Source organism: Lagopus leucura, unplaced genomic scaffold (genome assembly GCF_019238085.1).
Source record: "Lagopus leucura isolate 7727_CA_CO unplaced genomic scaffold, USGS_WTPT01 Super-Scaffold_100004, whole genome shotgun sequence".
Lineage (NCBI taxonomy): Eukaryota > Metazoa > Chordata > Aves > Galliformes > Phasianidae > Lagopus > Lagopus leucura.
In genome coordinates this window covers 35,788,679-35,815,625 of record NW_024962264.1, presented here as the reverse complement: position 1 = coordinate 35,815,625, position 26,947 = coordinate 35,788,679, and the positions used below count along the sequence as shown (strand labels likewise).

Below are 26,947 nucleotides of genomic sequence, written 5' to 3'. Positions count from 1 at the left end.
GGAGATAATTAACATAGACATTTCTGCGTGAAAGCAGGAAAAAGAGAAAAGGGTAAATATAATAAGGAACTGTGATTATTTGACATACAAATAATTTAGTCCAAATGATAGTTTATTGCCTTATTAAAGTATGGTTGTTTAGATAGACTATTTTATATCACATTTTATAGTGATTTGTTTATAAATTTAGATACAATTCATCAAAATTTGCACATATTTATTTTACCATAGCAAAGATCAAACAAGATAAAGCATAAAACTTCCTAGCTTATACAGACAAAGTGTCAGAGTTGGAACAGAAAGGCTTGAAGTTTAACACTTGGTGAAGTTTTCACTTTTTGGAGGACTATTTTCTTTGCAGGCTACGAAAAGAATGTTTGATTTTTATGAAATATCTAATAGAGGTATTTTTAAAAAGTGAAAAGTTTAATGCAGTATTTGCAAAGTGCTTATATATTTTGAATATTTTTTGCCCAACATCTTGTTTAAAGTATTGAAAGCAAAACAAGAAATCGGGAAGTTTTCCATTCTTGTGTAATCAGTGTTCTCTGTGTGAGTTTCTATCTTCATTTTAGTCTGAAATCTGAAAACTGCAGTAGGCCTACAATCAAGAAGATGAACATATATCTACTTTGAAAGACAGTATGCACTTTGCACAGGTGGATAATAATTTGGTGTTTGATTGCATGTAATAAATAAACCTTCATTTTAAACCTACAGCAACTTAGAGGTCTCAAGCTCAAGACTGAAGCAATGTTTGAAGTTGCGATCAATAATCTTAAAAATTTCAAATGCAAATTCTGAGAGTATTTTCATTTCTGTTGCCATAGTGTAAACAAGCAGAAGATATTTGCTAGAACTGCATAACCAGTAGTCTTTACTCTTTTTTTTTTCTTTTTTTCCTATCAGTTTCACATCTACAGTGTGGTATATACCTGTGCTACAGGAGGGAATAATGATGGCGTTAAGATATGTCAGTTGTTGTACTGGTATGCAGGCAAGCCAGATAGGATCAGTATTTGTCATACAGAAGTCAGCAGCATCTTTCAATGAAAATGCTTAACTGTTTAATATGCCAACACATTCCCAAGATCATCTCCCTCCTGTAGATTTAAACTGATCCTAGTTCTGGAAAGGCAAGCAAAATCACAAATTAAAGAAGTCAATAAGGTACAACAATCTTGGTGCACTAATAAAACATGTTGAATATCTGATACTAAAAGCTTCTGGGGGTAAACAAGCCACATTTACAGTAATTAAAGAATACTTTTCCATGTTTTATTTATTATGAGTCAATAAAGTGTATATTGCATAGAGAATACTTCAGAATCTTTCCTCTAAACTGATATGACAAATGCCACCACTGACCTGTAAATGAAGCGCTCACTTAAAAACTTGAATACTTCACTGAGTATAGACAGCAGCACATCCCTTAATGGAGGCAATGGCATGCTTCAGCTCATTAAGTAGTTTAGTGCTATTTTTGTATGCCTTGGGATCCCTAGGAGGACAAGCAAACATGCACATACTCCTGTATTCTCTCACTGTGGCAGCAGCAGTGAATCAGAAATTGGTCTGTGTTATACCAGCTGGGCAATGAAACCTGTCGGTTAGTAGGAACTGGCTTCACTAAGAAATAGTAACAGCATATGGAGACAATTGGGATTGTCAGAAAAAGCGCTTTGGCAGGTTAAGTGTGATTTTGTAGGAAAGCTTCATGTTTTCTGCCAGTCACTGCCTTCATCTTATAATATTTCTAACAAGTAATCTTCTTTTCTACCTCTTCTCCTCCTTGAATTTTCTTTCTGTGTGGTGGATACCGAAATGCCTGATACCAGCTTCACTGCAATGGAGCAGCATCCTGCTTCAGAGCTGCTCAGAGCCTTGGGCTACTTTGTTTATTTTGCTGTATTAAGTGTACGTCCAATTAATCTCCAGAAGAGCTAACTATACAGGCAGGTCAAGCTGAAGTGAGCAGAATACTGAAGGTTTGTCTCCAAAGTTCTTCCCTAATCACAGATCTGCCAGTGGCTTGTTATATGACTCCGGGCAAGTAATTCCATCTCTCTCTACATCTCATTTTTCTCAGACTCTGCTGCTTATTTCTTTAGTCTGTAAGGTTTCCTGGGCAGCAGTTGCCTAGCATTATGTGTCCGCACAAGGGGAAAACAGCTTGGACTTTCAGTGGTGCCTGAGAACAGCAGTAACATGAATAATTTTGGTTTCCTTCTCTCTACTTATCTTTCAAATGATTTTTCATCCCCTTATCTCCCAGGGTCCTTTTTACTCTTCTAATTGATGACGAAATAGAGACATAAGAGGTAGATGAGCTTGCTAGCATCATGTTCACATGCTGGCAATGAAAGGGAGAGTACTGCTGCACTTGCACTGTGACAGAGAATCTTCATCTTCCTGCTGTACTACGCAGCTACCTCGTGACCTGTTGCAGCTAGGACTGTGTCATTCCTTGCTTCTAAAGTTCTCTCATCATTTTGCTGCTGCAGTGCCTTCACATCTCCTCTAAGTGATTCCCAGCCTACATAGTGCCAGTCAGGCAAGAAGCGTTAGATGTGGCTGAATGTATTGGCATTCTGGAGTCTTGAAAGATGAGAAAGGTGCAGTACAAGAAGGACAGTATATGTCTCTGTTGCAGTGAGTCTCTAAATATGTCTTTTTATGTTAGGGAGAAGAAGATGAAGGGGAAGGGAGGGAGAAAAAGGTGGGAAGGGAACATTGTGCAGCAGAGAAGTGGACCAAAAGAGAGAGAGGAGTCATAATAAGAAGGAAATGTAAAAGCACCTAATCTTCCATGGAAGTTTTCAGACACTTAAAATAAATAACTTCTAGTCATAACAAAATCTTATGCGTCCCATTTAAATACATGTGCCTCTTTAGAGGTTATGAGACATTTTTTTTATTTGGTCTTGTATGTTTCTTCATATCTGTCATACTGGTAAATCTTTAGTATTTCTTCTCTGCTCTCTTGCATTGTGCAGAATTACAGAGATCTTGGCAGCTCCTTTTCTCCTTTTACAACACTAATGTTTACTATCATACATCTTTCAGAAAAGCACCAATGACATCTATGTATTCCTAATAACTTTATCCATAGGCAATTCTTGCCCCAGTGGACAGCGAATGAGACCCTGGATCTAAAATGGTGGAGCATATATTTCCCACTCCTCTACCGAGTAAGCGCTTTAATTTAAAAAAAGCATGTCTAAAGCTGGGCTTAAAATCCTGTCACCTATTTATCTGTAGCTACCTGAGAACATGAAGTTCTTTCTTACCTGTGTGGTAAAATTTTCCTGAAAATCCAAGGTTGAAGGTAAAATTTGCAACCTGAGTGCGCAGTACATTTTGAGTCTCCAGTAAAGCCTGAAATAAATAAGAAATTAACATGCATTTAGAAAAGTGAGTATTAATTTTTGAATTCCTCATTTAAAAAAATCATGTCCAGCTGAGGAGATATAATAAAGAAGATCCTGTTTAATATTTCACATTTTATTTTGAGGTTATTCTTTTTTTTCCCCCCTTTTTTTTCTTTTTAAAACTATTACAGTTAGCCTAATTTGCTCCGTCAGTTTGATGATCTAGCAATGCTAGTAGTAGATTTTAAGTGCTGAAGTACATGAGAGACCAAAATACTATATATTATTTGCAGTGATCTTGCAGGACTTGAATCCAGTCATTGAGTCAGTGTACACTACATCACTAAGCAACTCACATTTGGCGTTATTAATGAGGCTTGATAAAATGTGCTTAAACTTCAAAGTTAGAAATACTGCTTACCATCCAGATGTGGAGGCACTAGGGTTTACTTACCTGCAGATACACGTTTGATTGTGTTTCATTACCTAATTCAGGATTATTTATGAAAGTCAAATTTTGATCTATGGTGGAAGTAACGTCCATTTTTCTCGACCAAAATCAAATTCATTTTTATTTTATCTCTTCTCCATGAAAAGGATAAGACTAATCTAAATGAAAGAGAGGACAAGTATATTGCTTACAGAATAGGTGTAGTCCTGGTTGTCTATCTAATGTGCATGTTTTTTTCATGTGCACGTTCCCAGCAAACACAGAAAAAGATAATGGTTCTGTCTGCATGAGCTGTCCACCTCTATTGTTGGGTCATCAACTCTGCGCTGCTTCTAAAGATAGTCCTTGCTGCGCAGATTTCTGCTTTGAATCAGCAGCTCACAGAATCTGGATGTGCTACGTATGTGAGATGAATAGTGCATTTATCTCCCTATTGGTCTTGCCATTGTTGAATGGGCTATAAACTCTATTTTCATCAATTTTCCATGTCTCCATTATGTGGCTCTCTAGAACTTTTCACATCATCTACTAATAACATTTCTATTGATCAAATGTTCATGTTCTAGTAAAGTTCAAAGACAAAGTGAACACAATGGTTTACACGCAGCCCAAAGTCCAGCTAATGTTTCCTTTAATTTCAAAAGATCACATTTCGTATGTTCATTAGGAAGTTCACTTTACATTATAGGAAGACAGGATCACTATTTTGTTCAACTCGCTGGTATAAATTAGAAAAAAGGAAAGAACTATTTGTGCCCAAAATGTAATTAGTCCATTATAAGTGGTGAATCATGGATTTAAGAAACTGAAATGCAGATTAGTGGCCTGTGCAATCCTAATCCAGATGGGAGCCAAGCAAAACAGATTTGTGGTGGCACAATTTCTGATATCTCCTTTGTGTTGCCATGGGTTAGGAGATGTCAACTGCTGTCAGCTATTTTGGTAGAACATTAATTTTCTAAAGGTATGGATCTCATGTTAACTACAATATATATTTAGAGGCTATGGACACTGGAACTCTAGTCTTTTCTAAAGCTTCATTTGCTAACAGTCATTAACAATAATGGCATTGTTTAGGTGCCAGGCCACTTCAGAGTGTAATATAAAAAGTTGTCAGAAAGTACATCTTCATTTTACTTTTGTTCCAACAGAAACATTGATTGAATGTTAAAGAAGACTTAAAACAAACAGTGGTTATCAGCCATTGCAGTCACCTAGTGGATAGGTTGCTAAAGGAAATAAGTATGGTAATCATTGCAGTAAATCATGTGATTGAGCATTGTGCATTGAGATACATGTAGGTCTCCAGCTTATACTGGCAGACATTTAATAAATTGATCATTTAAGTTCTATGACAATTTCACATATTTTGGGGCTCTATCTACATACTATGTAAATATTCACCAACACGTTTAACCTTAGCTAATAGTGCTATTAATCTCTAGGAAATTGAGGAATATCCCCAGTTGATAAAAAAGTCACTAAACTGACTCTGTTGAAGTCATAAGCAGAGAATCTGAGTTGTTATATGTTAGAATATAACTTCCCAAGCTATGTAGAGTATTTTATATATGTTGAAAAAGACTGATGGGCTGAGAAAAATCAATTCAATTTTCCTTTGAGGGAAGAGCACCTTGAGAAATTATCTCTTAGCATATAGTACAAGAAGGTATGCAAAAGAACTGTCATTATATCACTTAATTTTTTTTCTCTCTAATTTCCCTCACACTCACGTTTCAATAAGATCACAGAACTGGAAGATAGGCAGAAGCTTTACATCCCAGTAAGGTCTCATTAAAATTTCAGAGTGAGGATTAAGATGTAAATCCTGTAACCTGCAGTGTGTCAAGCATTTTTCTCTGTCTAAAGGGCAAATCTGTCACTCAAACTAGATTTGTCTTGGTCCCAAATACTTGGTTTTATTGCCATTTCCATATATGCATATTAACTGAAATGATATGTGCTAAATTTCATTTTCATGACCTCACTCTGTTTTAATACTAAGGGGATACTGTTAACCTAATGCATTTTGTCACTGCTTACTTTCTGTAGAGGATGAGAAATATCTTCTGATTCCAAAACATCTCCCTGGGTGATTAGGGTCTACCTTCTCTACTTTCACAGAATATGTATTTGAACAAAATTTCTAATGACCTACACTGCCCTCACCAGTAATTTTGCAGAGTAAATAGTAAGACCTTTATATTGTACAGGGTACAGACTGTAGCACAGTACCATGACAAGAAAGGAGCTGATGATTTGCAATCTTGTGAGTGATTAAACCCCTGCTTTTAGTGCTGAAACAAGGAAGGCTGTTGTCAAGCGGGGTTGCTGTCCACGGGCCTCTGAGTGTTGCAGCCTGGAGGAGTTCCATGTCCCTGCCATCTGGTGCTAGAAGTTTCTCTGGGACTCACAGCCTTCAAAAGAGGTGGAAGGCATTTATTTTATTCTAATTATACTCATGGAAGGATTTCACAGGATGAGGAAGGACTATTGAATTTTAACAGCTGGAAATCATACCTGCCACCAGGTGTGAATACAGCTATTCACACTCTGCTCAGGTCCTGCTGTGCTCTCCCTGCCTCTCCTTGGCAGACCTCACTCCCCGGAGCCTCATCTGTCCTCATCCCTGTTGCCACTCCCATTGACTTTGTATCATAACCTCAGGACTTGATGCTATCACTGAAAGAGAAACTTGGAAGCTTGACTGGTAGGCACTGCCCACAACCCACAACCTTTTTTTTTTTTTTTTTAAATATATTTCCACTGCCCATAGTATTTAAATGCTATCTGCCAATGTACATCTTTCCTTCAGCTTCAGTAGGATTATTCATTTTCCTTCAATTACTGAGTCTTAAAAGACTTGTAAGTAGAAGGCTGTTTGCAAGCTGTTTGCTCACCATTCCTTTTTTGTTGAACAGTTAAGTAAACTGCGCTAGATAATTATTGTTTTTCAAGTAAAGAACCATGGAGCACATCTGCACATGGACAAGCTGGCATGTCTCAGTGTCAGCCTATGCAAATAGCTTTTTTTTTTTTTTAGTGATTCCAGGTTGTTCTTTCAAGTACAAAAACCAATTGCCAGGAATATCTCAAAACTTGTAAGTTTCATTTTGTTAATTGATTCTTTATTTTGTCAATGAAGCTTCTCTCCATGACATCCACAAGATGTTGGATGGTTTCTTCTTTACACTACATTTATATTCAGCAGTATTCCACATTAATCCATATAATAAATTTTTGTAGATTTGAAGTTGCTGTGGTTTTTTCCTTCATAACTGGTGCATCTATTGCGCAGAAGTGATATTTTTCTGCTATGTCCTTGTTAATTATAACTCTAGCCTTCATTTACATAATAAACTTTTTGGGGCAATTTCTTCAGTAACATTTCATGGCTAATAGGAAGCAATTTGCTTTCCTTTATTAAGTACATTAAAACTTCATGCCCCAGACATCACTGACTGTAAACATTTGATTCTGCTCAAATTTAATGCACCAAGGCATTTTGCTCTGCCATATTAGGTTTATTTATGTGCTATGTTCTGGATTGTTAGCTGCTAATGAGACTTCAGCTCTTATTGCTCCGAGGCCTGAACACTAACCTCATTTTAATGAGTTCATTATTTGCTGCCTTCTGAATGGAAGACAACAAATTTTCCTTTTAATTAAAGGTCAAAATACCTCTGGCTAAGAAAAGTGAAGAGGTTATCAAATCCTTAGAGAAAGTAAAATAATGACTTTTTCTGATTTTGATGCCAAGCATGGGTAGGCCAAATTGAGGTAAAAGATATTTCTCAGGGGACTGAAACTCCAAATCTAACTAAGCTAAATGACAACAACACTAAAACATGGTGGCTAGCATTTCCAAGATGTGGTAACCAACACCCACCATCCAGAAAAAGGAAAGAAAAGAATAAAAAGCAAAAGCAACAACTAAAAACGAAGCACAAAAAAACCCCCACTTAAAGTTGGCCAAATAATTAAAGAGGCTTTCTTTCTAACTCAGAGGTCCTTGTGGATCAATACTACTACTAGAGTATGAGTCCTTGTTAGCATGTGTGGTGATTTATAGGATGCAGAGGGCAGATGCTGGATGAAGCGAGTCAACAAAATTAATCTTATGTTTCTTCTCGTGGAAAGGGAGGCAAATGTGATCAGTGCTGGGGGCTGTTTGTAGTGAGAGAGGTATATGCAACTCGGTGTGTGTGTGTGTGCATATGCAAGTAAAGGGGATAAGTGAACCCCTTCTTTGAAAATACATTGCGGAAATTTTAGTTAAATGAAAAAACAAAAAAAGATTAATTAAAGGAATTAACATGTAGCCTGTATTCTTTGTTGTGCATTTGATACCTGGTTACCATCCTAACAGCAGCCTAACCTAGAATTAGATTGATTCATGTACCTCTTGTGTGAGAAGCTGCTCATGTCATAGGTAGTGGTGTCAGAGATGTGAAGAGCATTTGTGAAAGGACCGGTGTCTGTGTGAACAACTGGTGAAAACTGGTTAAAATTTGTTTTTGGAAGAAAATCCTAATGTTTTGTGAAACAGACATTGTTTAGGACAAAACCTAAAATTTTCAAAAATGCCTTATAACAGCTCTAAACATTGATTCTGCAAAGACAAACCAAAATTCCTTACTTTTGCAGATGCTTCCCTGAAGCAATGTGAGTTTTTTAAACTAACAAAAGCTCAAGAACTTAGTAACTAGAGATTCCCCTCTCTATGGCAGGGATCTCTGTGGTCGAGTTGTCCAGAGTCCCCAGTGTGTGGGGCACTTTACTCACTAGATCTGCCCAAACTGAAACCTGGTCCCAGATTACTACAAAGCCTGTCCACATGGTTGCATTATGTGGAGAAGGAATGAAAAAGGACACGGTTTTTCGTACAGTGTGGAAGGAAATCAGGGGAAGGAGGGGAATGTAGATATTTTTTGCTTTTCAATGTGTCTATAACTTACTGTCATCTTGAGTTATATTATTTCCGCTGAATCATACTGGGAAGCATTTCTGATGTGGAGGATGTGCCACTGCAGGCATCCTATGGCCAAGGTTATGTAGCCCCATCACCATCTCTGGGATATGACTAAGAATCTTGTCAAAAATGGGCTAACTTCCCATTACTCAAAGTCATAATTCATTTGGAATAGAGCCTAAAGTTCCAGTGCTGCAGTTTTTTCTCTCTTTAATGTGTTTGTGGGCATAAAAAAGTATATATGCTACCTATATATGTATTATTATTTATTTGTATGTACTGAAGATAAAAAATATAAGCAAATATGTAAGTGTAGATATTCTTTTGGAGAATATCTTCCTTTATATGATGTTTATATACACTGCTTAGCAAAGAGGACTTTTATTTGGGTCAGGTTGGCCAGAAAGGCTAAGGAATCTGTCCTTTGAGATGCAAAAAGTAAGGCATGGGCAAGACCCTGTGCAAAGTGATCTAACTTTGACATTCTCTCTGCTTTGAGCAGAGGCTGACACTCGATTGCCTCCAGAAATCTCTTCCAGCCTGAATTATTTTAAGGTTTAGTGAAACTTTGCCCTGTATTTTTCACTTCAAGGTAGTTTCTTAAAGCTCCTGTTATACATACTTGCTATTAATACCAAGAAGTGTTTTTATTTTGTTCTGAACATCTGTCTTTAATGCTTTTGCAGCTACATAGCCTGAGGTTCATTTACCAGCTGTTCTGTGCAGAAATTTGCTGGTGGTCTGTGGAAAGATGGAGGATAACAAAATAGTAGTTCTGCTCCTGATTTCCAGCTGTAAATGTGTACGAAAAAATAGCAGAGCAGCGTTTCTTTCCACTGCAAGCAGATGTCATCAGGATGTTATGTTTGATTGCCTCTTCCTGTTCTCGTTTCCTCTCCAAAATCTGTGCTAAGAAAAAATCTGATACCACCTCTTTTAGTCTTGGCAATTTTCAAAGCCAAAGCAATCTTCATAGCACTGGAAGATAGCTAATCTCTGTAAGCATTATAGGGCTAGAATGAAGTAGCTAGTTTCTCAGAGGAAAACTGAATTTGAAAGAAATCGTGAGCAGCCTAACATTGCCAACAGATTTACTTGCAAGGCCAAGATTCTAGGTTCCTCAGATTCACCTTTTGTTTAGAACAGCAAAATTCTACTGTGAGGAGTAGAATCTCATCTGCTGCACCTATCCTTCTACAAGGACAACAGAGTGGTGAATTTGTAACCCCTGTGAAGTTGTCACTGATTTCTGTGTGGTGAAGATTTCAGCCCACTTCCCATTTTTATAACAGAACTTTCATAGAAAATTAATTAATACTACAGAGGAGAGATTATACAGAGTTAACATTGTTGACTTGCTAGATCTTAAAAGCAGTTTAGGTGATAAAGTCAGTCAAATCTTTAATGAGATTTTAAAATCACTTGTACTATTTACCTTATGCCAAAACTGATTTGAACAGAAGTTAACCAGACGCCTGATCAATGTGCAGCACTTGACCTCACTGATTTTCTTTCTCTGTTATGGCATTTTTCACATAATGCAATATACAAATAATATGATTCCAAGTACTGACTGCAGACCACTCACCACACCCAAGGAGATGAGCAACACTTCAGCCACAAATACAGTTTTGTGAGATAGGACTTTACTTCTTTCCTTTTTTCAGATTTATTTCTATGGAGTACTATGCTAAACTGTAGCTCTATATAAATAATTAATAGGAAGGTCTCTGAACACAGCCAGCTCTGTCTGCAAATCTATTTTTTTTATTATAGAGCTATTACTTGAGTCTGTTCAGCATTTCCCATGAGTAGCTGTCTTAGTGTGAGGTCTGGGAGGATATGCGGGTTTTTTTAAGCAATAAAAAAGCCATGTTTTGCACTCATATGTAATATGTTTATTGTAAACAAAAGAATTTATTTTTTTCTTTGTGAGTGGAATGCTCAACTTGTCAGATCTGTTTCTGCTATTCTTTCACAACCCCATCCTAAAGTCAGAAGACTGTCAGAAGTCTAATTGCACTTAATTCAGCACAGAGGAATGCATCCATTCCAGTAAAGGTTTAGCTGCTTTCAGCTGAATAAGATGAATGGGGTGATATTGCAGCAAATTTACCAGCTACTCACAACTGTCTAATAGCATTGTTTGAGAATTCAGAAAGCAGCTTTTGGTGTGGCGTTCCTGGAGCGATGATGCCATGGCAGTGACACAGAAACACTGAGAGAGCCTTGGCCAAATGCATACCTGTGTACACAGGCAAATAGCCAAGGTATCTTCAGTTCCTTGCCCTAGGAAAGGGAATTCACAGCCAATAGTCTGGTTATTTAGAAGGTCTAGCAACAAAAAGCTCAAAGGGGGATCAAGGGAACAGTCTAATGGGGGTGAAGTGTGAATTTCAAAACAAAAAGCATTAATGAAAAGCAGGGGAATGCAATCCTTTCCAATTCTCCAGCAGGACTTGACTGGGGAAGACCAAAGGCATTGGGTACAGGAGTAACCTGCAGATGTATGGTTGAAATAGCTACCTATTTCAACTGATTGCTGTTTTGTGTCAATGTTGTCTGCAGAAAAGACGTATGGACGTTTGGGAAATCACTGAGGGTCTTCAATATTGATCACTACTGATGCTGAAGGATTTTTTAGAAATATTAAACTGATCCACTGACAAATCATGGAAAGAGAAGAGCCAGCCTGTGCCAAGCTGTGGGCATTGCCTGTGCCCATAGGGGCAAGGTGGACTCCTGGCACTGGTCCAGCTGCAGAGCAAGTCCCTCCTATTGGGTTGCATGCAGCCTGTAGCAATTAAAATATTCACATTCAGCAATCTGTACTGCAGCAGACTGTACCATGTCACTCATTGAGCTGCATGTGGCTAATAGTAAAACACAGAGATTTACAGTTTTCCTTCAAGAAGGGCTAATGCCATGCAAATAAATAAATAAATAAATAAATAAAATAAAATCAGTCTCCCCATCTTTCAAACAATGCAAATATACAGTGGAGGCTGAGTAACACTAATAACTACACTTTCTTTCAGTTGAATATTTTTTCACTTTTTTCTTGATTATTGAGAATTGCTTCTTTGCGCAAAAATACAGCAACAAAAAACTATTTGGTGTGTACTCAGTAGTTTTAAATTATTTAAGAGCTAGACTAATGGAGGCCACCTTATTGGTCTTCTTTAGTTTATGGATTTGGATTTACTGAGGTTTGATCTGATTGGGCTTTTGCTCCTTTACTGCCATCGGAAATCTTTTACTCTGGTAACCTCGAATTCTTTCAAATTCTCATTGCAGACCTTTATCTCAAAATTCTGAACTTCTACCTACCCTGAATAAAATTTGTACTTCGAATTTACTGCTTAAAACCTAGCCGATGTAGTTGTTTTGTAGTGGAATTAAGGTTTGGTTTTGTCTTGTTTTTTAAGCACACATTCAGTCATACTTAAGCTTGGAACAGAGGTGGTGTTTTCAAATTTGGTCTGTCCTTCAGTTTTTAGAATGGGCGTTTGTGTGATGGTGGATATAAGCAGTGGCTTCTAAGAGGGTGCCTCCATTTGTATAAATCACAGTCTTCTAAAACTTGAGTCTCTTTGGTGCTTTTTGTCTGTGACAAGATAGTTATAAAATCACACTCTCCGCATGCAAAGCTTTTCAATATCATTGTATTTCTTATTGTTAGTTGCTGTTTTCCCCTACAACCTCTACTGAAGTAAGTGAGTGAAATCTAAAATCATTCACTCCCTTCTACTGTCCTTACACATTACTACTAGCACCTATACCAGCTGTGTCTGTGGGTTCTTATACTTTTCCATTTGCAAGTTGGTCCATTGCCATTCTCTCTGAAAATCAGAAACCAGTCTAAAGCAATGGAACACTGAGGAGCATCAACTTCAGCAGAGAGCTGCTGCCAGGCAGGCACAGCATTTCTGCTAATTACAGATCCCTGAATCCCTGTGGACTGCATAATCACAGAGGTAGTCCCAGAAGCATTGGAGATAGGTGGGAGCAATAAGACAGGCATCAGACATTGTCCTTTTCAGTCCAGCCCTGCTCATCTATTTCACTGTGTTGTTCTTGGGGGAGAAAAAGATGGATCCTGAATGGGTAGAAAAAGTCATACTTTCTTGCACTCTAAGTTAGAACATCACTTTCAGCAAAGTTGTAACTTTTCTCTGGAATATTTCTTAGACAAAGTAAGTAATACCTTAAAATTGGGGAAGGTGTGTCTTTAAATATTTCTTAAGTTTCTTGACAGTATCACAAGTGAAATATGTGTATCTCACAGTCTTTGCATTTATTTCCAATGATCTTTTATTTTATGGAAAACCCATTGTGTAGTTAATCAACACGTTAGTTTCATAGATCCTCTTTTATCTTCAGTTGTTTGCAGTTTACACATCTGGCTGCAGTACGTAGAAAATGTAACTGTGCTAGAACTAGAGTCCCTACAATGAAGTAGTAGATTTACATGAATCTGCCAACACAATGATTTTCTTCACTCTTTAACAAAAGTCAGTCTCACTTGGAGACTCCCCTCAACAAGCTTTCCCTAGAAGGGCTGCGGAGACTTCTGTGCCTTTATTGGTTACTCTGAAAAATGCAGTTTGCGAAATCTTCATGGGCACAGAGTACTTTGAAAATCACTCGAATTAAGTGTTACTTCATAATACTTCTGGGCTGTTTGCTACTTCTCTAGCAGAGCTTAACTTTTTTCACCCTCTGGCTTCTTCATGATGCTGTCTTGCTTTATCTAGGGAGATCACTTCAATGTTTGATTCTGTTTGTTGGCTGGAATTGGAAGTTTCTGTAAAATGGAAAGGGAATTGAAAAGGCAATGTTTTTGCTTTTTGTCACACTAATTTCCTTGACCAAAGTTCATGAAGGACATGCTATCTCCGCCATGTCCTACAGGTTTCAAACACAGAGTAGAGCAAAATAAAGCCGATTTTGTTTTTGCAAATGACTTCAAAACCCCTCCAGGCCTGAAAATCCTCCTGCTTAAAATTGCTTTATTATCCTTCCCAGTACTTACAGGCAGCATAGGAGATTGTCCAATGACAAAATCTGGAAGATTCAAAGCAAAATGGCATTGCCAATAGCAAGTTTGCTAATCCTTTTCCTTTCACACTCTGATAATGTTATTATTCTATTCAGTTCTCTCAAATGGTAATATCAAAGGCCAATACATTCTCCAATAAACTCAAGCCAGATCATCTAATGTAGCTGACAAGTTTGAAATGAACCATTTTGGATGTTCCAGTAGGTTAATTCATCATAAAAGCAAGTAATTTTAGGTAAAATGGAGAACAAATCTCTACAAACTAATAGCCAGAGGAAATGTGTCAGGTTATAGATGTACAGTTAGAAAGTATTATCACGCTCTTTCAAAAAGAAAAAAAATATTGTACCTAGAGCTAGAGTACCTAGAACTGAAGTACTGCAGGTTTTTTTAATTTTTATTTTATTTTATTTTATTTTGTTGTTGTTGTTTTTCTTCCAGATTTGACTTGATTGGAGATACAGGGGGACAAAAGAACGCACAACAGCAAGAAAACCTCATTTTATTGAGGTATTAAAGCAGTACACATATTGTCCCAGAGCATGAAGGATTATTTTAGCACTTCTAGTGACTACTGAGGAAGGAAACTTCTGATAATTGAGTCCTTCAGTCTGGCAGCAAAACCAACGACAAATCCATTGGCAGCAGGTAGGTATAGGCTTCTAATGGTTGTGACAGATGAAGGTGGATACCTAAACTGATGGATGAGATCTTGTTCCCTATGTTATTTAGAATGTCAGGACAGTCCCCTTTGGCCTTCCCAGTTCACCCTTTCATAGGTGCCCGTGTCAAACTGGCACATTCTCAGCCACTGAACTAGGGAGAGGACCAGCCTGGCTTGCATGGCTCTGGAGGTGACCCTAAGCAAACGAAGCTGCTGTTGGTGGGAGGTCTGGCATGAAATTTTAGCCAGCAGAGAGTAAAAGAGGATTTGGATGAATTTCCTAGTGTTTGATGGAGCTCATCCCTTTCTAGGTATTGCTAAATCATTCTTGACAGGGATGACTTATCCCCAGGGCTCCTAAAACTGCTTCTGACAAGCAACCTTTTTTGCTGTTGGAGTGTGTTGAATTTCCCCAAGCATTGTGCATCTTTGAAATATTTCCTGTTAGAGAGGCATGCTTGTTCTCTGTTTGAGCTCTTCAATCCCTGCTTTTCTAAATTACACAGGAAGAATAGTGTGCTATGCCATTAGTACACAACATGAATTATTTGTAAGGAGAAGTAAACATTTCCAGAAAGCATGTTTTAATCAGAGGTTGTTTACTGATATCTTTTACTACTCGTTGGATGATGTCTGTATTTGAATGGTAAAATAATTTTGAAATTTCTTACTGTTTTCACCAACTGTTCATTTGTATGAGAACTTATTCTCATAGTATATAAGTCTTCTATAGTTCATAATTTTGGCTGGAAGATTGAAACCACACCTTAGAAGAAGAGTCTGTCTTCCAAGCACAAAGTGTGATGACAGTGATAATATACTGAAAATCTGTGTTGCTGAAGTTTCTGAATCCTTTCATAAACCTTACAGTATACATACATATACTTCTGTTTTCACATCAGTGAGGACATCAGCTGTTAATCTTCATGGTGAATAACTTACTCTCAGGAACAGTCAAGAAGGCTCACCAGAATATTAAATACCGTCATAGAATTACTTTAGAAAATGAAAGATGCACAGAAAAGACAGCGAGATTGTTTCTTTCTTTCTTTCTTTGTGATTTTTGTTTTCTTTAAAAATATTCTTATTTTAAAGCTCTCATGCACATAGCTGGTAGGCTGAAAGTAGCATTACTGAGCCAGATAACTTTTAAATCTTACCACTTTAAATCTTAGTCATTACAGGTAGCGTTTTTCTCTCTAAATATTCCCATTGAAAACAGTGTAGGCACTTGCAGTGTAAAATATGATTTCATGTAACTTAGGTTCATTAAACTGTGAAAAATATATTCAGCAAAGTATATGCCTTTTAATTATAGGCGTTACACTAAATTTCCAGTCATTTCTGGAGAGGTACTATTAGTCTCACAGCTGTGGGGGAGTGCCATAATTATATTTTATATGGGAGTAGCTGCTTAAACATCATAAATACTGGATTGTTCTGATAGGTTTCATTTGGCTAATGCTCTGCTACCCAAATGGGATTGTTTGACAAGATATACATGCAAATTCTGAAAAGAATTTGCAACTATAAGATGAGAACAAAAATAGGTGTTATTTTCCATTGTGGAAAATCTTCCTTTTGCTTAAGCTCTTCCTTAGACTCTACATTCCCCCTCCTTTGCAGCTCCTCTCCTCTTTCAGTGTGTTTCATGCTCAGGCCTTTTTGGTTTGAGGTTTTAGGATCAGCAAACAGCCACGGAATGAGTGAAAAGAGAGTATTTCTGTGTAAGGGGATTCAACTGTTTTATAATCAGTTTGCTGGTAGAAAAGATTAGAAAACTGATTTCAGTTGTTCTATGCCAATCCTTTTCCAGCCTTCTTGTGTAGTGTAGATGTACACATGCACATTTGTGTCTGTATGTATTGCAGTGAATTGTAGTCTTTTCACATTCACAAGCTTGACACGGGTGTAACACAATATTGTCCAGTACAACAGTTGAAAAAGCAAGTTATGAAAAAAGCAGTTATGAAGGTACATGATTTAGCCAAGAATTTTCCCACAGCACATTTAGCCAGTTAAATGGTTTCAAGTGACTCTACTCCAACCTGGTGAGTAGTAAAAGGATAGTTGATCAGCACCATCAACTTGTACCGTCATGTGAACACGTTGAGTTTTTGCTTTTGCTTGAGTTTGAGTTTGGAGAATGCCCTGTGGAGTATACAGGGGCTGGCTGGGTGCACTCATGCTCTAACAATGCAAACCATAACAGTAATGGCAAAACAGTAACAAACTCTCTTTACTAAAGACACTTTCTTTTTTCCTTAGGGCTTATCGCACTTTAATATCAACAATCAATACACAAAAGACAAGAAAGGAATTTTCCCTTACCCTCAGGAAATCTTGGGCAGAGAGAAAAAAAGTAGCTTGAATGTAAAGTAATGTTACATCCTTGTCTCAGCCAAGGTCTTTGAAAATTTCTAAGCTTCCCTCCAGCATCTTATTACATTTGTGAAGTCAATGTGTGTATCATCAGCTCAAAATGATTCCTTATATTAGGTAAACAAATCACACCATGTCATTAGTCCAAGGCTTTGCCTCTTGTTGCTCAGCTTTGGAATGGACCTGCTGCCTGAAGGCAGAGGGTGAAGCCTTTCCAGTCTATATCAGACTGGCCCTCTAGCACCCACTTCACAGTGTTTACACCAGTGATGGGTAAGAGTGTATTTCCTGATAATGTGTCCAGCACATTCCCAGTTAGAAGAGAAATAGCAGTGAAAGCATATGGGAAGCCTTATTCCCTTTCCTAATAACAAATACAATGGAATTACACTTTATAACAACACAGACATATTTGTTTATGATGCGCATAAATCTTGAGCTATGCTGTAAGGAAGACACATGCAGAGCTTCTATATTAAAGAATTCACATTCTGCAACTGAATCTTTTTTTTTTTTTAATTTGCTTTTATTGTTAACCATGTACAATATAGTTTCAGCAGTTTACGTGTCTGGACCTTCATTAATCATATTCTAAATTAATTATGTTATAGACTATCTAATCTGTATCAATTACAAATAAGTATAAATTAATGTTTATTTATTCCTGTATAGTTCATTAACTTCCAAACATCTGTGATAATTTGATGACAAATCTACTGTAAAGATTTTACAAAGGAGGTTTTCCATCCCTGTAGCCCTTAGGGACACAGTATTACAGGAAAATGGTGAGAACACAACCCTCCTCCAGGGTCTGCTTTGACTTTCTTCCCTTGAGCCATTCTCCCACATTCTGTACTTTACTAGGCTGCTTTCCCCTTGGGATCCCATAGCCTCCTTCTCATCTATGATTCCTGCCTTATTATTCTCCTTGTGCACTTGCAGCATTAAGCAAGGCAGATGTCATAGGTCTGGCTTGACTTCTGGACTGGAGTTTTTCGTGCCTGCTTATAGCAGGAGGAGAGGGGCTCAAGAACTCTGAGGTGGCCAGGTAGGACCATCTGAGGATCACAACTGGAGCTGCTTCTGCAGAGAATATTTTTGAGGCCAGCCTCTTGATATTTAAATCAATATCAAAACTTCTACCACCTAAAATGATCCTGAGCTTGGCTTTATGTCTGTGCTATTAATGAGCAGACTAATGTACAGGCCTATAGACTTGTGAGGAGCTTAAAAACCCAGGGAATGGAAAATTATACTGAGACAAACCCTGTTGAAACAATTGGACCTCAACCAAAAAAGCACTTGTGCTTTCAAGAATCGCTAACAGTTTTAAGAGCCAATATTTCATGAGTTTCAGGGAAGGGAAGCAAATACTGTATGCTGTCAACAATGTGAATTCAAATATTCTTTATATAGCCTTTACTCAAAGCTCTGATGTTTTGAGGTCGAAAACATAAGTCCTTGAAGCCTATGACTTTGATTCAATCTGATTCAGTCAATGCAATTCAACTATAATATCAAGCGAACTTTTAAAGATTGCTTAAATGTTGACATTTTTGATTTAATATGCGATGTAAAAGTTAAAGTAATAATTCTGGCTTTTACGTGAAATGAAGAGGCAGTACAAAACTGAAATACCCATTTTTTCTGGGGTATTCTCATATTAAAAATGTCTCTCAACACACTGTGAATTATTTTCATTTTTAATTTCTGGAAGAACAGCAATTCCAAAGCTGCATTTAATTATGATTTTTTGAAATTATTTTTTTTTAATATTCTTCAAATCGTCCAGTTTCTCTTCAGTCTGCCAGAGCAGATGAGTTAACAGAATGCCATTTTGTTTAAATCTCATTCCTGTGGAACATTCTGCATTTAATAAATCAATATTCTGCCATGGGAAACTGTTTCATTGGAGAAGTCCAAATTGATCAAATAAGAAGAATAAAAACTTCATTTTCCCCTGCCTTGCCTCTTTGCAGTTACAGAAGGTGTTTTCATCCCTTTAGTACAAGGATAAATAAAAGGGTAAACAGGTTGGAAAGAAGGAAAGCTATAATCCTAATCTTTAAATCTAAAAGGAGCCAGAAGTGGGATAATGCCTTTTTCATTCAACATTGCTGGCCAGAAATGGACAAACTATCCCAACCTCAGGTGGGAAGGACACCACGCTGCCTGGGCAGTCTTTCTTTGCCAACCTTAACCAGAATTACTTGCTGTACCCCATACTATTCAATAATTAGTGCTGGAGTATCAAATCAGGAAACCTTAATTCATGCGCTATTTTGCAATAAATCAAATCCTTAAAAAAAAACACTTTAGGAATTTCTGGAGTGTTTTTACTCATATTGGTTTTGTAGAAATTTTGAATTACTTTTTCCAGTTTTTTGTTTATTTTGAAAGTAAAATTCAATTAAGGTTAAAAAAAAGGTGGTTTTTTTTTTTTCATCCTGTCATTACTTGAGATAAATTCTTAACTTTATGAAATATTTTGTATAAAATATTGCAACTTTCTAAGTTATCATTTTTGTAGTTAATTTCTCTATTACAGGCACAGAATTTTCGTCTACAAGTAATGACACATTATAATATCATGACATGAGATTATTTAGTGTTTTAAATCAGCCATGAGAGAAAGAAAATAATCCTTATTTAATTTTAGCAATGAAAAATCATTTTCGTCTGAATGTCGTAGAATTAGTAAGATTTTTTTACAATGTCACTTTCAATGAGAGAAGAAAAAAACAAGAACTTTTAAAATGCATACAATTTTAATATTTGAAAAGGCGTTTAGCATAGGCAGGTCCTGTGCTGATTAATTTCATAAATACTTACAACACTTGAATCTAGGAGCACTGCATATTCTGCCACCGTTAAGAAGATCAAATGTATAGATGTGTATTAGCTTATTAGGACAGTGTTTCCAGAACAAAAGACTGCCACCTTTCTCTGGGTTATGATGCTCTATGGATAACAGTTCTCAAATAACTTGTACTTCTTTTATCTAAGTAAATCTCTGGAAAAGCATTGCCTTGTGCACTTGGACCAGGGGAATAGCTTTATTCTTCTCACCTTCCGCGTTTATGCAGTAATTGTGTTTGCTGTCTGCTGAAAATGATTACAGTTCGATACAGAGCTACGCTACATGCATGTGCATCTCTTCAGAAGGGTACCGCTGTGCTTTTGGAACTGGCACTGTAAGAGAGATGTAGATAGCAATGCTAAGAAATGTACAGATAGATAAGACATAAAGGCCACAAAACGAAAATGAAGGATAAGCTGAAACTGATATTGGCATCCTGCTATTGAACTGAGAATGGGCTGGCAGTAAAAAAGCAGGCAGATTTAATGGAGAACCTTGTTGCTTCTAGCATGTGTGCAGCAGTAAATAAAAACAGACCTGGTGAGTGAGTAATCTGTACTGGCAGCAAAAACACATGAAAGAATTGAGAGTCTCTGAAGGGGCTCAAAGTAACTGTGCAGCAGTGATTGCTGCAAAGAGAGTCAGGGTGCCCTGTTCAGCAAAGCAGGGGGCTGCATCTGACACATGTTAATATCCAGACCCGAGCAGGTCCTGCCATGCATGCACACATTACACAGCAAAGAAAGAAAATGAAGTGGTCTTACAAAACTCCTAAGCAAGGGGGCTCTGGGATCTGTGGAAGGGGAAGATTTTTCAGGAACCTCCCAGCACTGCAGTGCATTTTCACTAGTTTATGACTTCTTGTGAGTACTGCAATTTGCTAGCCCCACATAACAGCTCTGTACTTTTCCTCAATAGGAATATTTCCATTCAAATGGAAACAATAGAGGCAGATGAAAAAGAACTTTATACTTGGGGCTGAAAACACCAATTGGCCCACGCTGAGACACGAGCAGTGACACAAGCCTATGGGATTGAGCCCGATGATGGAGAATGTAGTGATTTTTCAGTTATTTCAAGTTCATTCTGCTATACATGAGGGCTGCTCTGAAAGTAATGTCTCCTATTCTGCTGGCCCACATTGATAGTATGGCAGTAGAGACTGAGCCTTTCCACCTCTCTTTTATTCTATTTTCTCTTCTATTTTGTCTCCATGTGGCAGATGGCAAGAGGGGCAGCCTAGCAGAATGATGTCTTACATGGAAGTGCATACAAAGCAAAGGAGAGTCATTGAATTCCTCCATGCAAAAAAAAAATGACAGCCATTGACATTCAATGGCACTTACTGAATGTTGATGGAGTCCAAACAATGAATGTGAGCACACTGAGGTGATGGAGGTGTGTTTCAGCAGTGATGACAGTGGATCACATCCACTGGTGCAGATATTTATGAGTGCTGCATGCAGGCTCTTGTTTGTCACTAGTGAAAATGCATAGCTAATGGTGGTGACTGTGTTAAGAAGTACTAGTTTGTAGCTGAAAGCTTGCTCTGTCAAATAGTGCTGTTCTGCTCTCTGTATGTGCTGTAGTTTCCACGGAAACAAATAGGAGGCATGATTTTCAGAGTGACCTTGCTATCTTGGCAATGATATGAGAAATCTGGATTCAATTGAAACCATAATGTGCAACTGAACTTGCACATAGAGATGAATGGATCAGCATTCGATACTGACAGTATGGTGCATACTAGTCTTATTCAGGAGCTACAAGCCTGGAAAGTAAACCATTGGCTATGGATGCCAAGATTCTTAACATCATCCTTTGAAACTGCATTGCCCCAGGCTCTGACATAAAGAAAGAGTCTGAGAGACAAAAACTGATGTCTAAGTCCTCTAAATGTCTATCTTCCCAAGAGATCTCACAGATGGTGAAGAGTTAATCTATGTCTTGCCCTGGTGTTCTTGATTTTAAACTCAACATTCTTGCAGGTGATTTCCGCCTCAACAAAGCGTTTCGCGCTGTTGTTATGCCAGTGCTCATAGATAAAAAAGTGACACTGAGGTCTAGCTAGACTGCATCTGATGGAAAACCACAATGCATCAGGCAGGTTTATTATACTTTGTGCTCTCTTGGCAAATTCTGGATGCTTTGCTATGCATTCTCTTCTTTAGCTTGGCCAGTCGACATGGACACAGAATATTATTTGGTGTCATAAACGTAAAATACATAATGATTTTTTCATCGTTTGACTCTGTGTGTGTGTCCTTACAATCACTGCAGAAAAAAAAAGTCAATAAACTGTCCAATGCATGGAAATCCCCTTTGGCAGTAAAACAATTATATCAAATTGTCACTATTTAAAATGTTCAATGAAATCACTCTTCTTTGTTGTTTGTCTATTTCTTAGACTAGCTGCATATAAAATTTCCTAACTAAAATAGTTTCTTGAAAAGTGAACTTCTCCAGATGAATCAAAGTATTTGTATGCAAAGCTCTATTCTCCAACAGACTGCTGAAAGCAATATATGATTCACTCTAACGATTCCAAGCTATGCATGACTCATGTTGAAGAATGGAGTCAGAAGGTCATTTGTTCTCAGGTCTCTGTGAAATTATTGGGACTCTGTATGTGTCCAGAGGAAAAGGAAACCATTATGAAAAGTATCCAGCCTTTTGGAGAAAGCCTGTGTCCCAGCAGAGAAAGTCTTTCTTTGGAGAAAGTCTATCTCCTGACAGACGAACATGCAGCTCAATGAAAGCAATACTCGTATACCAGTTTTTGACCACTGTCATTTATTTTTCTGAAAGGAAACAGGAGCTTTGGTTTGAAGGTTATCCTATTATCTGCTACCACTATCTGTAATGACTCACCAGTTTTGAAGTTCTGCATGCTGATATTCAGTATCTTCAGGAATTATAACTAAGAGTCCACTTACTAGAATTTGATTTTGGACTTCAGAGTGATTCTGAGCCCAGAATCTGACATGCCGCTCACACTAGTCTCTTCTGCTGCCCTCAGGGATTTGGTATATTTTACTTAAAAGCTCTTACACTCTTCTGCCACTGTGATAAGAAGACAAGTAGAGACTTGCAACATTAGAAATAAAAGTATTAATTGTAGGCATCTATGACCACATTAATAGAAGAGACAAAAAAAAAAAAAAATCACAAATTTGTGTGGACGTATGCATATATGTGTAGATATGTATCTATCTAAGAATTCAAAACCAGACACAAATGAACATTTGTTTTCATACTGTATTGTGTCTTAAAGGTGTACAAAAAATTGCCAGTTAATTATTGCTGAATATTTTTATTATCAACATACTCCTTCTTATCTTTGAGTTTTTCTGTTCTCTCAGTATTTTGTCCATCCTTCTATCCAGTCACTTTTTCTGAACATTTGTGTTTTCAAATTGTTTAAATAATACTAATGATATTAATAATACTAGATTGAGATGGAAAGACAATGGCACAATTGAAGTTGCTGAAGTAACCCTGCTGGTAAAGCAACTGCAATGCATATAGGACATTCATAGTAATGTGCTTTTTGCTGCATCAGGTGCTTTTAAGGCAATAATTATGACTGCTTTTTACATCTGCATTGGCTAGCCTTTTTTGAAAGGTATTCCATCACTTAGAGTACTGTTTGATCATACAGGGAACAATTGTTAGTGCACCTTTTAAAATAACATGCATTGTTTTAAAACACACGTTACTGTAGGCCTCTGGAGAGGTTGATATAAAGCAGCCACACTTTTTGGCTCTTACTGATTCCCTAAATGCCATGAAAACAAATTAAATGAAATTAAATGAAGCTAAATAAAACAGAGAGAACAACATACATCTTCAAAATACATTCCAGTATGACACATCCTGTGACTGCAGAAGGCATTCAGGAAATAGGTGTGAACTTAGGAAACTCACAGAATGGTTGACATAAGACTGTGTCACGTAATAACAATGCTAGGCACAGGCTATGAGCGCTCGCTGTTGCACACTTAATGAACTAGACTAAAGAGCCCATGCCCTTTCTACATGTTGAAATGTATTGTTCTGTGTTTGTTTGTTTGTTTGTTTAAGTCAGAATTCACTATGTTTTGAACATTATCTACTTCTTACAGCTGCTCAAAAAGCTAGAAAAATTAAGAATTTTAATCTTTCTTCTTTTTTTTTTTTTAATTTGTTTTCTTGTTTTGTGAAAGCTTTTTCTTGAAAAAAAAGTCTGTTTTCTGAAATCCTCCCACAAGCAATATCAAAGTGCACTGCACAAAAGTCAGTGTGATCTCTGGGAAAAGAGAGGTATTCTTAATATGTGAGATATGTGGAAGCAATGTAATTATCTAAATGAACAGGGTGAAGGTACTGGACAACTGGAGTTTCTTGACCTCGTTTTACAGTAAAAATACAGTCTTATGCTGAAGACCTATCATATCTTTAATGGGAAATCTATAACACGAGAGAACCCCAAATCTATTATAATTCAGATAAGGTGCCTGGGCAGACAGTCAATCCTCCAGGCTGCCAAAGAGAAAAATAAATGTTTTGCTGACAGCAAAGAAATTGTGTTTTTTCACTATGTCAGTGCTGAAATTGTGAATGAAAGAGCAGTCTTTACTGAAACCAAAATTAGAAAAGAGCTGAAGTATAAAATGCTTTGTGTGATGTTTCTAGACAAGGCACTTGAGCACTATTCAACACTGGACAGAAGGAACAGGGAGACTCAAGAGATATCAACAAAGAAAATATTGAAAGATCAGTCATCTCTGCTGAAGTAGAATGGCATAGAAACTCCCATTTAAAAATAAAAAAAAAGGTTGCTTGATTATTAATTTTTTCTTATAATGCATTCTCAACTGCTCTTAAAATTCATTTTTTAAGTCTTTAAGATCATCCAAATGGAAACTTCTGAATTTCTGTTCATTGTGTTCTTCACTGCCATTGTCAAGTGCTTTAAAGGGTGTTGTGGTGGTAATACTTAGGCTGTAATGACTAATGCTCAGCTGTCTGCTCTGACTTCCAATGCTTGTACATCTTCTGCTTTCAGTTTCTCCCTGTTATTGTCCATTGATGTGGTTACTTTATTGGCAGGAGTTTATTACTATAGAAGGACGACAGGAATGGCTAGTATATCTCACATTATCAGAAAGGAAATGATTGCTTCAACTTTTGCTGAAGGTAGAAGACACCGATGAATTAACAATCAAAAATAAGATTTGTTTCCAATTCCTATCTACAGCATCAGGAATTTTAGATTTTGGGGATTGATTTGGGGAACTGATAATGAGTACATTTGGAACTAAGTGGAGGGAGATGGAAGTATTTGGCAACTGCAACTTCTATCATCATCTCTCCACAGTTGTGCTTGAATTCCAGGAAAGGAGGGCATCCAGAGAAAATCTGTAGAAACCTGGGTCAGAAATTCAGTTATCCATTATTGTCCTCCCAGACTCCTTTGTCTGCTCTTGACTACTGCTGCAAAACTTCTATGGAAACTTGGGCATATGTTGCAAGACTAGATGCAAAGGGATGCAGAAATACACTATTGTCTGTTCTCAAACAGAGCTTCCTTATCCACATGCCTGGATTGGATCCTTGCTATCAATCCTAAACAGCATGAGAGGGAAGGGATTCCAGCAGAACTGAAGCAGAAATAGAGCATTGGTCCACAGCAGCTTATTAAATTCCTTCCTTCAGAAGTTGAGAGTTTGCATGAACATGTAGCACACAGTATTACCCATCCTGCGTCCACCTGCAGCTTTTTACTGAATACTGCTCTGTTATACCTGATAATGTGGCCCAGAAATTTCTAACCATTCTATCTGAAAGCAATTTGCCTTGCAGAAAAATCAGAAAAAGCATATGCTACAGAGATTCTGTTATTGAGTGTAGACTCCTGCTGAGCCAGTACTCTTTAATTTGGAATTATCAGAAAAGATGTGACTCCAGCATGAGTTCTTGTCTTTAAAATACTAAAATGAGCAAGAAATCACACCTTTTAAGTGTTCTAGGCATTTTAATGATGGTTAAAGTCAAAGGCAAAGTGCAGACTTGTGGAAGCGAGGAGGTGTCAGAGATTAATGCTTTTTTTTTTTTTTCTACTGAAGTGAGTGAACTGAAGGTTAGAGCAGGAGAATGGGGGAGAATACAGACAGGTTATTTGATGCTGCTAGGAAAAGCAGAGCCCACACCCAGGTAAGAACACATAGGACAATAACATTGCTCCATCATTTTATTACATCTCAGCACAAGGATGATCCTTGTGCAGCAATTAGAGGCAACAGAGAAAAGGGAAACATAACTTTTAGAGAAAGGGGCTTTGTGTCCTGTTGGTATTATGTTGAAAAATTTCTCTTTACTTATTGGCTCCAGCTGGGAAAGCAAGGGAAGCAGGTGGCTTGCTCTTGAGAGGGTCCACCTGGAAGAAGCTTATAGAAGGGAAGCTGTTCTGCATTTTGTTTATTTATTTACTTTAGGTGGAAGAATGTTTGCTTTTAATGTGATCTTGGAGGGTTTTTTTTATTTTATTTTTGTTTTTATTTTATTTTATTTTATTTTTTTTAATTTGTGCTATTTTAAATGATTGTTTCCAGATCAGAAAGTGTGGTTTGGGAGGGTGCTGAAAGTTTCTTTGTGGTTGCTCTGGGCTTTTCCTAGGTGAGTATAAATTATATATTTTGCAACTTTGTACAATAACAGTAGCAAAGGAAAATCCTTCATGAGATCTCACTACCTGTTTGAGTAATGCTACTGTTTGTGCTCACTTATAAAGAAATTTAAAGATAAACATTCTGTATTCTTTCTTTGCAGCAACCCCAGAGACTGCAAAAGCAGATATTTCTAGTTGTTTTTGCTAAACCACTGATGCCTATCATAGACTCATTGTACGGTCAGGAGCTGAAATAATTTGTAAGTACACGAATTCAGTAATTCTGCAAAGTAACTGAAGAGTTCTTGAGTCTTTTGCTTTCTAAAATCAAGCAGAGAGATAATATATTGGCAGAAGGGAAATAGAGGAATTCATTTGTAGGGGCTCACTGAGCTCAAGATAGATCTCTGCAAAGCTTGGGAAAATAGCTTTCTGTGGCTCTGCTGAGTTCCTGTTTAATTACTTAGCCAGATATGACCTTGCACAACTTCTGTAATACAAGGGACTAGGAGATCTTTTGTGGTAAATAGAGCCCA

General features: G+C 37.3%; 1 protein-coding gene across 2 annotated transcripts in view; it reads right to left on the bottom strand.

The window, feature by feature from the left end:
* Nucleotides 1–26,947, bottom strand: part of LOC122180449 (bifunctional heparan sulfate N-deacetylase/N-sulfotransferase 4) — a 106,542-nt gene that overhangs the window by 56,611 nt on the left and 22,984 nt on the right. For both annotated transcript variants that reach the window (XM_042872111.1, XM_042872112.1), the window contains exon 3: nucleotides 3,291–3,378. In XM_042872111.1, the coding sequence (XP_042728045.1) occupies nucleotides 3,291–3,378 (88 nt within the window). The remainder of the gene's footprint in view (nucleotides 1–3,290; nucleotides 3,379–26,947) is intronic.